The 12,402-nt window shown below is 39.0% G+C and overlaps 1 protein-coding gene across 1 annotated transcript; it reads right to left on the bottom strand.

Moving 5' to 3' along the window:
- Positions 1-351: 351 nt before the first annotated feature.
- On the bottom strand, positions 352-11,732 carry cdc5l (CDC5 cell division cycle 5-like (S. pombe)). The gene is made up of 16 exons (XM_066680167.1): positions 11,523-11,732; positions 9,357-9,460; positions 8,961-9,122; positions 8,751-8,878; positions 8,540-8,639; positions 8,179-8,397; positions 7,906-8,050; positions 7,357-7,545; positions 7,109-7,257; positions 6,828-6,990; positions 6,557-6,721; positions 5,931-6,011; positions 5,196-5,438; positions 3,835-4,032; positions 1,720-1,932; positions 352-1,234 (listed from the first exon to the last, which is right to left on the bottom strand). Exons 1-16 carry the CDS (start codon positions 11,565-11,567, stop codon positions 1,127-1,129), a joined length of 2,412 nt encoding a protein of 803 aa, XP_066536264.1. The 5' UTR covers positions 11,568-11,732; the 3' UTR covers positions 352-1,126.
- Between the last annotated feature and the right edge of the window lie 670 nt (positions 11,733-12,402).

The following is a 12,402-nucleotide window of genomic DNA, read 5'->3' as shown; positions in this document are numbered from 1 at the left end:
GGGTATATTTTCCTCTGATATCCACAAGGCAAAAAGCAGTCACACCCATTTGCAGGAAAGTTGGGACATAGAGCAGAATATAAATAAAAACGAAACAATGATGTGCAAATAATTTAATATATTTAGTTTTAATATTTTACATTGAATTGAAAATCAAACAAAGACAATTAAAATTTTTAAAACTAGCTAATTTTATAGTTTTGTTGCCCACCTTTGAATTTGAAGCCAGCAACTTGTTCAAAAAAAGTTGACAGAGAACAAAAAGGTTGATAAAGTTGCTGGCATCAAATTAAAAATGAGCAAATATTTAAAATACTTTCTTGATTTCAACATTTTAAATTTTGCACAATGTCCCAACTTTTTTGAAACAGCGTTTGTAGGCATATGAAAATTCTTTCCATCTCAGCCTCAAGTTCTCAACCCAATTAAACGTTTATGAGAGATTTTGTACAGACTTGTCAAGGCAGACTTCTTCAGCGACTGTTTCAGAACTGGTCCCACCTCCTCCCTGCCTAATCACCCTTAACTAATTAGAAATTGTTTGTCACAGTTCTGCAGATGTTATGTTGGATATTCTCTTGGCATAAGGTCATAATCATCAGAGATCATTTGCAAATCTTCATTTTGTCAGTGCAATAAAAACAACGGGAGATCATGAAGCTGATGGTTTATTGCGTAAATAAGTAATACTCTCACAGCCACTGAGAACAGTTTTCTTTGATACTGATATCAATGAAAAAGGCTTATGACTTTTGAAACTAAACCAAACAGACTGCCGGAGATTTATTTACAACATGAACTGTTGATTTTACAAAAAATTTTAAAAAAATTAAAAAAAACAGTTGGGGGTTCCATGTGAGCGACTGGTCCTAGAGATCACAAGTGCCTAAACCTGAACTCCACACAAAGCTTTGAAAGCAGAGACCAGATCACTGCTGCTGAAATGAATGGATTCAGACAGTAATATGGTACACAGTTTTATCCATGCGGTTGTACAAGCTGCAAAAAAAAGCAAAAAAAAAAAAAAAAACTCCAAAGATTTGACTGGAATTTGTTTATATTACAACCAGTGTAGAGCCAGCAAAGGTGTGCAGATGTAGTTCCAGATACTTTTGTAATGTCCCATTCAGATTTTCTCTGAATTCATTGTTTCTTTCTCTAAGAGAAGGTCAGCAAACCGCTGCTGAAGCTCCTTCTCTCTTTCCTGCTGCCTCTGTACATCTTCCCTCAAAGCCTGTTTATTAAAAAAATAATAGTGTCAGTCAAGCAATGTCATTTATTTAAAGCTATATGCCTAGTTTTTACAAATATATAGATATACAACACCGAATTCATACTTTAAGGGGATGTCTATGATGGTGAGGAAATGCTGTTCTCTCCAGTTTGTTTATGTTCGGAAACTCTGTGCCTTTAAAGTGCAATGGTGTGAGTTTTTTTTTTACCCATTTACAGACACCAGGATTTGCTAAACAAAGACTGGTTTTGAGCACAAATAGACTGAAGAGCAGCAAGGAAACCTTCTCAGAATTCTACAAAAAGTGTTTTTTAATTAAAATCTTGAATGTCATCTTTAAGCTGTAAAAGAGGCATCTAAAGATGCTCAGTTACTCAGACATCCATACTGCTGTAATTACACTACTGCATTAACCTGGCTAAATTCTACACATTGCGGTGTAGTGCAGTGAAATTTTGCTAGGGCCCAGCTGGGCTGTGATTTACCTCCTGTCTGCGAGGGATGGCTGTGTCTTCCTGCTTCTTCAGCTCCTGGAAGGTGTGCAGCTCCATGTGTGCCTGCTCCACTTGGTCCCATAGGTCACTGAGCTGTTTCATCAGCCCCATGGCTCGAGACTGATATCCACCCAGCAGGATCTTCATCTTCTTCTCCATCTTAGCTGCACGTTTGGCTTCTGTGGTCATGTGCCCTCTGTTTATCTGATTTAAAAACACATAACTGAGTGGTTAATTGAGTCTGCAGGTCAGGAGTAGCAGCTTACTACAGGCCAATGATTTAAAATTATTTAATTATGTTGTGATATATTTCACCACACTATATCCTTTTCTAAGCACATCACGTCATGTCAGCACTCTAAACACCTAACAACTGGTATTTAAAAGGGCAATCGTACTTGTGGATTGTACCCAGCCTTAAAACCAGAATATGATTCTATAACCTGGAAATACATCTTGATCTATTGCACATCCCGGCTTGTCTAGTTCTACGAGCAACAGTTAACCAGGAATTCTCAGGTGTCAGACACTATTAGTTCACACAATCCCTTTGGTCTTTAACAAACTGTTACACGATTATCACGGATCTCTTTTTCTTCAACTATTTGCTCGTCTTTTGTTTCCTAGTAACCACTTAGCTGCAACTAGGCTCCAGTTCTTAACTTCTGACAAGGCATCGCAAGGCAACATAAACCATGTGGATGAGCAAGGCCACAGAGGGGAAAGGATAAAACCCCCCTTTTTTAATTAAATAAAAGTAACATTCTAAAAAAAGGTATAAAAATGTTTTAAATTCTTATTGTTGTAAAACTTAATATTAACACAGTATAAAAGAAACAAGCAGATGATTTTACACCTAGAGTTCAACAAATGGTGGCTACACATTAATATTTTAAATAAACTGATGACAAATTGGTTTTGAGTGCAATCTGTGTGACGGGTTTTTTTCGTTAGGCCGAGCGGTAGTTTGTTACATCAAACTATGTCTGAAATAGAAACAGAAATCACTCGGCCATATTCAGGGATTTCTTCTGCGAGATGACTGATAAAAACTGACTTTAAACCTTGTGTTTTATAACATTTCTACTGGTAACAATCTACCTATAATTATCTAAAATATAATCTAGTTAGGAAACTGTTCTATTATTTTCTAAACGCCAGTAAAAAACAATCCAGGCATTTGTCTGAATGCAGAGTGCCTTATTATTTTCAGTGGTGTGGCTCATGATTTTTAAAGCCCCTGACCCCCTAGCTTTGTTTACTGTGTGGTTGAGCAGCAGGCTGAGGGTGTTCTGGTGTTTATGGACCCTGCCACAGATGACACCCCAAGCCCCTTCGAACTGCACTGTAGCGAGTGGCTTCTGAGGCCTGTTAATAAATGTGGTATGCAGCTGCCGCTAGCATAAATCCTGTTGATTCTATGAATGAGAGGAGAGCGGCGGCGGCTCTTGGCTCTCTGCACCCCTGCAGGAACACCCCTCCCCCGTCTCCTCAGAGCGTGCTGCTGCTGTGTGAATGGGCTCCAAGTTTCCGCCCCATGTTCCCAGCCAAGAAATATGAAACAAATGCACCCTTTGTGAGATGGGGGTTGCCTTGATTAACTGAAACTTCGCACATATGTCGGCCCTTAGATCCAAGCCAACTAAATATCTTTTGGTGGCAATGATTTTTGTCTATATTAAAAGAAAGGATGTCTCTGGAATGTAATTTTTAATTTGTGTTAAGCTCATGAAAATCAATGTGGTGAACAAATCTGAGCTTCTCTTGGCCCATGTGGCAATGAGGTATGAAGCTTAAGGCATCAAGTGTGTCCTAAACGAGCTAATAATTGGCTTAATATATGAACTAGCTTGTATGTATGCCATTAAATGTTCTGCTGCATATTTATAACATGGGATCACTTCAGTTCAAGGCAATTTTCTGCAAGGATATATGACAAAGACAGATGATTTAAAAACAGTCTTTTTTTCCCCTATGGCTGTTACATATTTACTCATTTATAGCCTAGTGCCAGCCACACAGTACTTCAAAGGCTAACATTGAGCAGCCAGTGCCATCTGCTGGACTGCTCTGGAACTACAAATAAAGTGTGCAACTTTTCTTTACCTCCAGTTTCTTCTCCAAAGACTCAATTCTGTCCTTTTTGCTGGCCAGGTTGGCTCTTGTGTAGCGGTTCTGCCCAGGCAGGTACAGTACCTGGCTATAGCACTCTTCCCAAACCTGGTTAAAGGCCTCGCTGGAAAGATCGCCATGGCCCATGCCATGCTTTACCACCTCCATCTCCTGCTTTAGCAACTCCTTGGCCTGGCATTGAGAGGAACAAGAGTCACTATTTATTCACATGAACAAGACAGACAGGTTACATTGACAAAAGGAGAAAGAGCTGCAATATTACCAAATTTAAAATACAGTGCGATACATTGAATGAGATACAGCACTGTGCAAAATCAAGCAACCAACCTTCATGACTTGTTTACCAATGGCTTTGATATGTTTTTCCTTGATTATTCAGTTTTTCACATGTATTTTGCCTGATAAACATTTCCTATCCTTTTAGAATGATCTTACCTAAAGCATTAAACACAGCATTGGTGTATTTGGATAGCTTTATGAAATTTGCAATGTAATAACTTTTGTTGGGGGAACAGCTGTGGATGGATATGAGAGTAAAGGTAAGGTTCTATATATTGGGTAGAATCCTGAAAGGATTGATAATGTCCAAGTCCAACTTCAATGAATGCTGGAATGACCAGGAGAATTTAAATATACAAGTGGGACAGCTTTTTTGAACATCACTCCTTTGACAGGGAAATCTGATGTTAAATTACAGGGAAGAGTAAATAGTTGTATTTGACATTCACCTCACTGAATATTTTGTTTGCATTAAATATAAATACGTAACATAATGACAATTGATAACCATTATTCTGTTAAAAACAATAGCGAGAGACATAGCGATACAAGCAGCAACCTATCACCTGGAAACTGACATGCCTCAGCTGTCTGAGGATGGTAGCCCCAGAGAGCCCAACTGACCCGGATCTCTTCATGAGTAGAACAGCCAACATCACCCTTGTTGCTGGCTAGCATGGGTCTGTCTGATGATGTGAGAGATCTGTACATTTTTGTTCTCAGATGACATGCTAAACTGTTTAAAGGGGTGTTATCATTGAGGGTTTGGACAGATGCAGTGGGCCTGCCTGATATGAGGCAGAGGAAGCATGTGTTCACCTACCCACTCTCAAGGCAGGTGTGATATCGGGACTGGAACTGAGGAGTGGAAATGACTAATAATTTGGGGGAAAATACTGATTTTATTGATATATTTCTTTTAAGTATACGTTTATTCATGTCTACTTTTTAAATAAAATAACCGGTATTGACTTATTAAACAAATATTTTTGAACAGCACAACACAGTGTAGATTTACTGACCATTTAAAAACAGTGAGATCACACTTTACTAACATTTTTAAGGTTGTCCTCCAAGACTTTTTCGTAGGGTGATTTTTCCAGGAAGGCAATGTGCTCTGCGTTGTTGGAGCTTGAGCCTACTCCTTTGCCTTTCTTGGCCAGTGCCTCTGTATAGGGCTGGTGTAGACAATCATAGTGGAGCATGGTGATCATTTCTTTTTTAATGAGCTCTTCTGCTTGCTGGAGCTCTGTGAGAGGTGGTTCGACATTATGAGGCCTCAAAATGGTCTCATTCACCTGATCAAGGGGAGATGCACACAACATTACAAACACATCATTACAACGGCAAACAGCATGGATTTACTTCATCAATTATCAGAAAAGCTGACCTAAAAAGAAAGTAATATACAGCGCATATATATATATATATATATATATATATATATATATATAAATAAAAGAGTAGCTAATGAGTTATAAGTCATATTACAAATTGAAATCAGTCCATGTGAATGATGAACCTTTGTGGTGCTTCACATGAAAATAATAAATCATAAATTAGACACTGAAATTCTGAGGTGATGTTTGGGCATTTTTTTAAACATTCTGAAACATGTTTTCTAGTCAGTGGTTTTCCAGACAGGGTTTAAATCATGGACTATATTCTCCTTTCAATAAGAAAGAAAAAAGAATTTTATTTCAAAATGATGTGTAGTCCAGAACTAGGCTTAATCCTTGTCTGGGAAACAACCCCAATATGTTTAGTGAAATACAGAATGAGGAACTCACCTCTGAAGGTCTGGGTAAGGTTCTCTGCACTGCTGTGTGTCTTTGTCTCAGCTCCTTCTCTCTCTCAGCTTCTCTCACAGCCTGAAATAACATTACATTTCATTAACAAAATATTACTTTACTACAAATTAGAAACTAATATACTGCTTAATAATTGAGCGTTGTAATCTCTAATGTCTAATGCACTGTTCTGCATTTAACCGCATTGCATTTTTTTTTAAAGTCTGAATGGACCAAACTGAACCCAGCCAGAGTAAGGACCTTGAGCATTGTTTGTGCTGTATTACATTTCAGTTTCTTCAATTCATACTGTCAGCATCATAACTAAAATTCTCAAATTACCATGATGGCCATATAGTTATTTTTCTACACAATACCGTATTCATTGCAAGGTTTGGTGTGCTGTGAAGCAAACTGATGAATAGCATCCAACGAATCTGAGAAATGGGCAAGAGAAAGCCCAGTACTGGCACTGTTAAATCTAAGAGGAATGTGAAAATAACTGGCATCCACTAACTTGAATTCATCTGTGGAAAAAATATTTTGGATACTTAAAAAAATGGTGTAAAAATTAACTAATAAAAAGCATAACTAAACTGTAAATTGTAAATACTGGAATGACTCACTTGTTTACGAAGTTCAATGTCAGCTGCGTCTTCCACAAAGCTCTCATCAACCTCTTGGTCTTCTAGTTCCATTTCAGCATTCTCAGGCAGCACAATCTCAAAGTCATTTTTGGGCAGCGGCAGAGACATCAGGCCCAACTTTAGCTGCTCACGCGATTCCCGTTGCTGTAACAAACAGCATATATTAACACAGCGGGAGACAACAACAGAGCAACTATGAGACAAAGGTTGGAAGAATTCTGCATATTCATGTGAATGTTTTGTCACACACCAGGTGTTTCGCATAAGCTGGGTCGGCATAGTCCACCACACCGTCCTCAGAGTTTATGTTAAGTTTGTCACGCAGCGGTGTGCGGCCTGGGGTCACTCCCATTGAAGGCTTTGGGGTCATACCGCTATGAGGTGTCAAACCATCTGCAGCATGACTTGGGGTTCTGCAAAGAAAAAAAAATCCCAAAACACATTTCAGCATAACATTTTGGACATTAACACATTTCTCCATCTGCAGTGAATACAAAATAGTCACTTGTATAAAACGGCCTTGGGACATACCTGAATGGTGTGGAGAGAACAGTATTAGGGGTCTGGACCACCTGCCTCTGTGGTGTGACCCCTGAGAAGTCACTCTCATGCAGAGGTGTGTTCAGACCACCCTTCAGAGGGGTGTCTACATTAGTGAGTGCCATCAGATTTTGAGCTTCCTGTGTTTGAAAAACAGGCAAGATTAAACAGAACAAATATGTAAGCACATACCTTGTGATCAATATTTGAGGTATAAAATAAGAAACTCGCTAGGATACCTGTAAAATCTTGTCCTGTGCTGCAGGAGTCTGTGGTGTGCGAAGGGCCATGGCATTATTAGTAACATTGTATTCAGAAAGCAAAGCACTGGAGGCAGAGTTTGTGATTCCAGACTCTTCGGCAGTCTGTCGGGCGATCTCACTAGCCTGGCCGAGTTTGACCACTTCCTCTAGTTCAACATCAGATATCTGGGGAAACAAGGACATTAAGTGTCTTTAATGTGAACTGAATTGCCTCCCTCTTGTTAGAAGTACAGCAGGAAAGGTCAGGAGACTGATCAATTCAAATTTACTAATACATACATTTCTGAACAGTATGTGCAAATAAACTCCTGTAAATGCTAGCTCCAGTTTCTATAGTTTTGGCGCCACACGGTGGAGAATTTTAGGCCAACTGTTAGTGTGTTAATGAGTATGTATGTGAGTAAGTGAATAAGAAAGCTCAATGAGGTGCTTGAAATCTAAAAATGCTTTTTATCGACTTATTTCAAACAGTCTGGAATACCACAGAAATGTACACACTTATCACAGCAGGATATAACAGTTTACCTGAGGTGCAGGCAAGACGAGCTTACTCCTCTTCTTAGTGAACTCAGACACCCCACTAGTCTGCAAAATTGCAGAGGGAAGGTCTGACTCTTTCTTTTTCTTGATCTTCTGTCTATCCTTTTTACGCTCCCTTTCCTCTTTCTCACTGTAACAATCCACAAAAACAATAACGTTCAAGAAATTGGTGTCAACCAAGATCATTTCTATACCCAGTCAATTCAACCAGCACAGATTGTATTCTATACTAATGTTTGGAAGACTTTAGTCGCTCACTTTCTGAGCTCGCCGTCAAGATGCTGCTGGCGAAGTCTTTTGAAGTCAGGCTCAAGTGGATCATATTGCTCCATGGACGTATCATAGAATCCCTGAGCAGGCTTCTTCTCAAATGGAATCTCTGCATTATAATCTACACCTCTTTTTTTCTTTCTCTTCTTCTGAATATCAATGCCTGCAGCACGCAACTCTCTGCGCTTCTGCAGAGCAGCCAAACGCCTGAGGGAAGAAAAGAAAATGAAGACTGGTAGCCAAGGGTTATGGTGCACACTTGCCTTATTATGATAGTTGATATTAGGGATCTAAATCACTATTCTTGTGCCATATATTAACATCTGTGTACATGCACGATCTATTTCACCTGGCCTCCTCAAGCTGCTTCTCCCGGGCTTTTCGCTTTGCCTTTTTGCCCTGCGTGTTTGCCAGACGAGCTCTGGCCTCAGACAGCATCTCCAATTCATCTGCAGAACGTGAAGACCACTTTGACTATTTTATGACTGCCAAATAAATAAACATTATTTTTGCTCAAGATCAGTGTAGAAAGGAGTTCTCTCAAACATTAATAAACAAACCTTCATCCATATCCACTGGGTCTGGCCTTGCTGGCTTGGTCTCAGGGTTAGGATCGATCTCCCCAGGTTTGAGTTTGCGAGGGTCATCAGTTGTGTCTTCTTCATTGTCTCTCTGAGCAGCTTTGTCTCTGTGACAGAAATCAGTGTAGTGACTACACAAATAGGTCTTATTTATAATACATAATCAGCATCATCGGTAGAGGCACTTACAGAAGAAATTCATAGTGCTCCAGGCACTGTGCAGCTGTTCTGCCAATGATGGGGGCTATTGTTCTCCACTGAGTGGGCATCAGCTTAGCCAAATGCAGCAGCTTCTCTTCTTCTTCACGAGACCATTCGGTTTTCTTGATGCTAGGATCCAACCACTCATACCTACGTGGGTTAAAACAATTATGAGTTATCAACTGATGCATTTGACAATTAACAAAATCAAATGTCCAAAGATTTCTGTAAGCTCAGCTAGAAAAATATCCTTTCAGCAGATTATTTGAATTGCCACTTGCAACAAATGTGTGTACATATGAGAATACATTTGCAAGAAACAAATACACCAATGCAGCATGTGTGTATATGACACTAAAACCTGTAATCCATAAAAAGACTCACCATCTGGCTTTACATTGTTTCGCTGATTTTCTGTGCAGCAGAGAGGCAATTCGAGACCACTGATTTTTGCCATATTTCATAACAGCCGCTTTAAGGATCTCATCCTACAGAAATGGTAAAAACATATATCATTCTGAATAAAACAGAAGTCACTACATATTTATGAATCATCACATCTCAAACAATCAATAATTTGTGCCATTTAAAGATGTCGAGTGTGTGTGCTGTGTTCAGTGATATTTAACCTGGGGTTATTAATTAGAATATACCCATGTTACCTGTTTTTTATTAACAGACAAAATGTATTGCTCTGTAAAAAATGAAACATGGCAGCCCTAGGGAAAATTTTAATATATTACTCCAAATTGTCAAAATAACATTTTGAAAAGCACCTCTGGTTGTAGGTGCAGGTGATGCATAACATTCAGCAAATATCACCACCTCTTGGTGATTTAACAATAGGCTAAATGTGTGCTTACCAGTGATATAAACTTGCACACACATCCCACTGATTCAGCACTGGCCAGCTAGTGGTTATGCATGATAGGTCTGCATCCTAGTATCAAGAGCATTTTTCACAGTTCAATCAGAATGATTGAAACAGTCTGGGTGCAGCTACATTTTAGAGGTAAATCAGGGGTTTGACAGTGTTAGAACAGTTAATTGACAATAACCTCATTCTCTGTAAGTACTATTAATATCACCTGCACTCCCAGTGCACACTCCCATTTCAGGGAAGATTCCTGAACACTTTACCTACTGTAAAATATCCCAGGGTAAAGGAGTATTTTTGGAGGGATTCTCAAGAATGGAGGAGCTGGAAGAAGCATTAAGCGACCTAACACACCGTCCAATATGAGGTTAAACTCAGCTGCTGAACGACGCCCCACAAAACAAACCTAAAGGATCACTCTGCTGCATCTCATTTTCTGGCAGCTGTAGGTAGGTTTTGTTCACAATAGACAGCTACAAACCTGTTATGATCATTTGTCCTACTCATTAAGTAACCAAACAATAGCTGAAGTTAATCAATAGTTTAAAATAATTGTGTGAAGGGTTGGTAAAGTTTTTGCCAACTTCTCATCCATCATCTATTCTGAAAAACTAGAAGGTACTGTCATTGAAGCTTGGATATTTTTGGGCGGTGGGCTGATCTCAAAACAGTTTTGACAGTATAAAACTCCAGTAGCTCTGCAGTGTAGGATTCACACTATGACTTCATGGAGTTGCCATTTACATCACTGTTGTTTTCACTAAGATTTCTTCAGTGCAATCCATGATAAACATTACCCCAGCTCCCCACGTAACACTAATCCCATCTCAATAAGTCTTAACAGTAGTCTACAGTAGTTACAGCAGTAAAGGCTGATAAAACCTTGGTCCAGTCTCACATTTATAAAAGAAACTAATTTTGACAGTCATTATAAGTCTGTGACTGTCTGTGTTTGGGATTAATAAAGAATGAAGCATATCCTACAACATGGTAAACACTACCCAGAATGCAATGCACTATTCCACTCTCTACACCACCTGTCTCTCCAGGTTAGAGTTTTAATTCGCTGGGCCTCCACAGCAGTTTTTATCTTACACATTAACCTTCACCATCATAATAATGACCTTTTATAGCTGCCATGGACAAAGTTTATTCAGAACAGTGTTTAACTCGTTCATATCTATTTGTTGTTGGCCACCTGACTGGTTCTTCCCATTTTAACACTATGCTATATACAAAATAAGTACAGCTTTAGACGGCTTTCTCCTTCGCTCTCCAATATACTTTTCAAAGTGTTTGCTACACCGAAGTTTACAAGTATGAGTATTTGCCATGTTTTTCTAGCTTTCAGGTTCATACTAAACCCCAGAAAAGACCCTTTTGATCTGTGTTTGTAAAGGCAATTCAGTATATACGATGACCATTTAACGCCTTCTCTGTTTGTTTTAAAGACTTCCTCCGTTAAAAAAATTAAAATCAAATTTGATCTGATCATAACGAGCTGGAGTCCCGTCTTGTCGCTCTGCTCTGAGCTGATGATGAGGCCAGCGCGACTCCTCAGGCCGTGTCTCAGTAAATAACAATGTCAAACACATTAAAATCCTCGACGTTTTCACGCCACGCACAGCCCGCGCTCCGGTGTCGTGTGCTAACTGCTAACTGCAGACACTTACCTCAGTATTGCGCCAAACGCCTCCTTTAATCATAATTCGCGGCATCTTGCCGAACTTAGCTGTTACTCCCCTCCCTAAAACACAAATAAATCTGCGGAAGGAAAAACAGCACAAAGAGCTTTCAAAACAGATCTCTTTTGTGCAGCGCCTCTTAAAAGCGAGACAAGATAAACACCAAGCTGCTGCGCAGCGCCGGGCCACAGAAAATGGCTTCCTCTTTGTGGGTTGCCAGATCCGCTTAATTCACTTTCGATTTGAAACGAACTGTTAAGAGCCGCCAAATCTGATGTAAAATAAAATTATGTAAAAAACATAAGCATTACTAATATCACTCTTGCCTACAAAGCATGCATCTAGGGAACTCAACTAAAAGCTTGAAATTGGGTAGATACGTTCAAATTAAATTGTGTTTAAATTTGCCATTTAAATTGTGTGCTTATATATTCTAATATCAGACTTTCTGCTGAAAAGACTAGAGTAAAATATGACACTCCCCTATTTAACAGTAAATTCAGAGTCTGTTTAAAATAAATTTTTCTTTTCAAATTAAACCCCATTATGTCTGATATAAAGCCAGGTCCATTTTGTGAGGTGAAATAATAACAATAAATATTGCTTATACAATATATTTAATAAAGCCATGGCCTACAAATCAGGGAAAAATCATGGAACTGTAAAGTAGGACTATCAGGGTTTTACACCAATATGGCAACACAGTTACTCTGTAGTTTATTTGAATTGGTTAACAACGTCTCAGAGCTGTATACTGCCATCTAGTGAACTGAACCGATGACGTCCCACTAAAGTGGACTGGAGTTTGTAGAGCTAACTGAACATGTTGAACACATGCAGTGTTTTTGTAAAATAGTCATATAGTCAC

Source organism: Hoplias malabaricus, chromosome 1 (assembly GCF_029633855.1).
Source record: "Hoplias malabaricus isolate fHopMal1 chromosome 1, fHopMal1.hap1, whole genome shotgun sequence".
NCBI classification, from domain to species: Eukaryota; Metazoa; Chordata; class Actinopteri; order Characiformes; family Erythrinidae; genus Hoplias; species Hoplias malabaricus.
The sequence above is the reverse complement of the archived record's forward strand: the minus strand, read 5'-3'. Positions and strand labels throughout refer to the sequence as shown.

Excerpts from the sequence above, each read along its gene's own strand:
- cdc5l (XM_066680167.1), bottom strand. The coding sequence starts at position 11,567 with ATGCCGCGAATTATGATTAAAGGAGGCGTTTGGCGCAATACTGAG. Across the intron at positions 8,398-8,539 it reads AAGCAGCTTGAGGAGGCCAG|GCGTTTGGCTGCTCTGCAGA; the intron begins GTGAAATAGATC and ends TTCTTCCCTCAG. Across the intron at positions 1,235-1,719 it reads CCATCCCTCGCAGACAGGAG|GCTTTGAGGGAAGATGTACA; the intron begins GTAAATCACAGC and ends TTTAATAAACAG.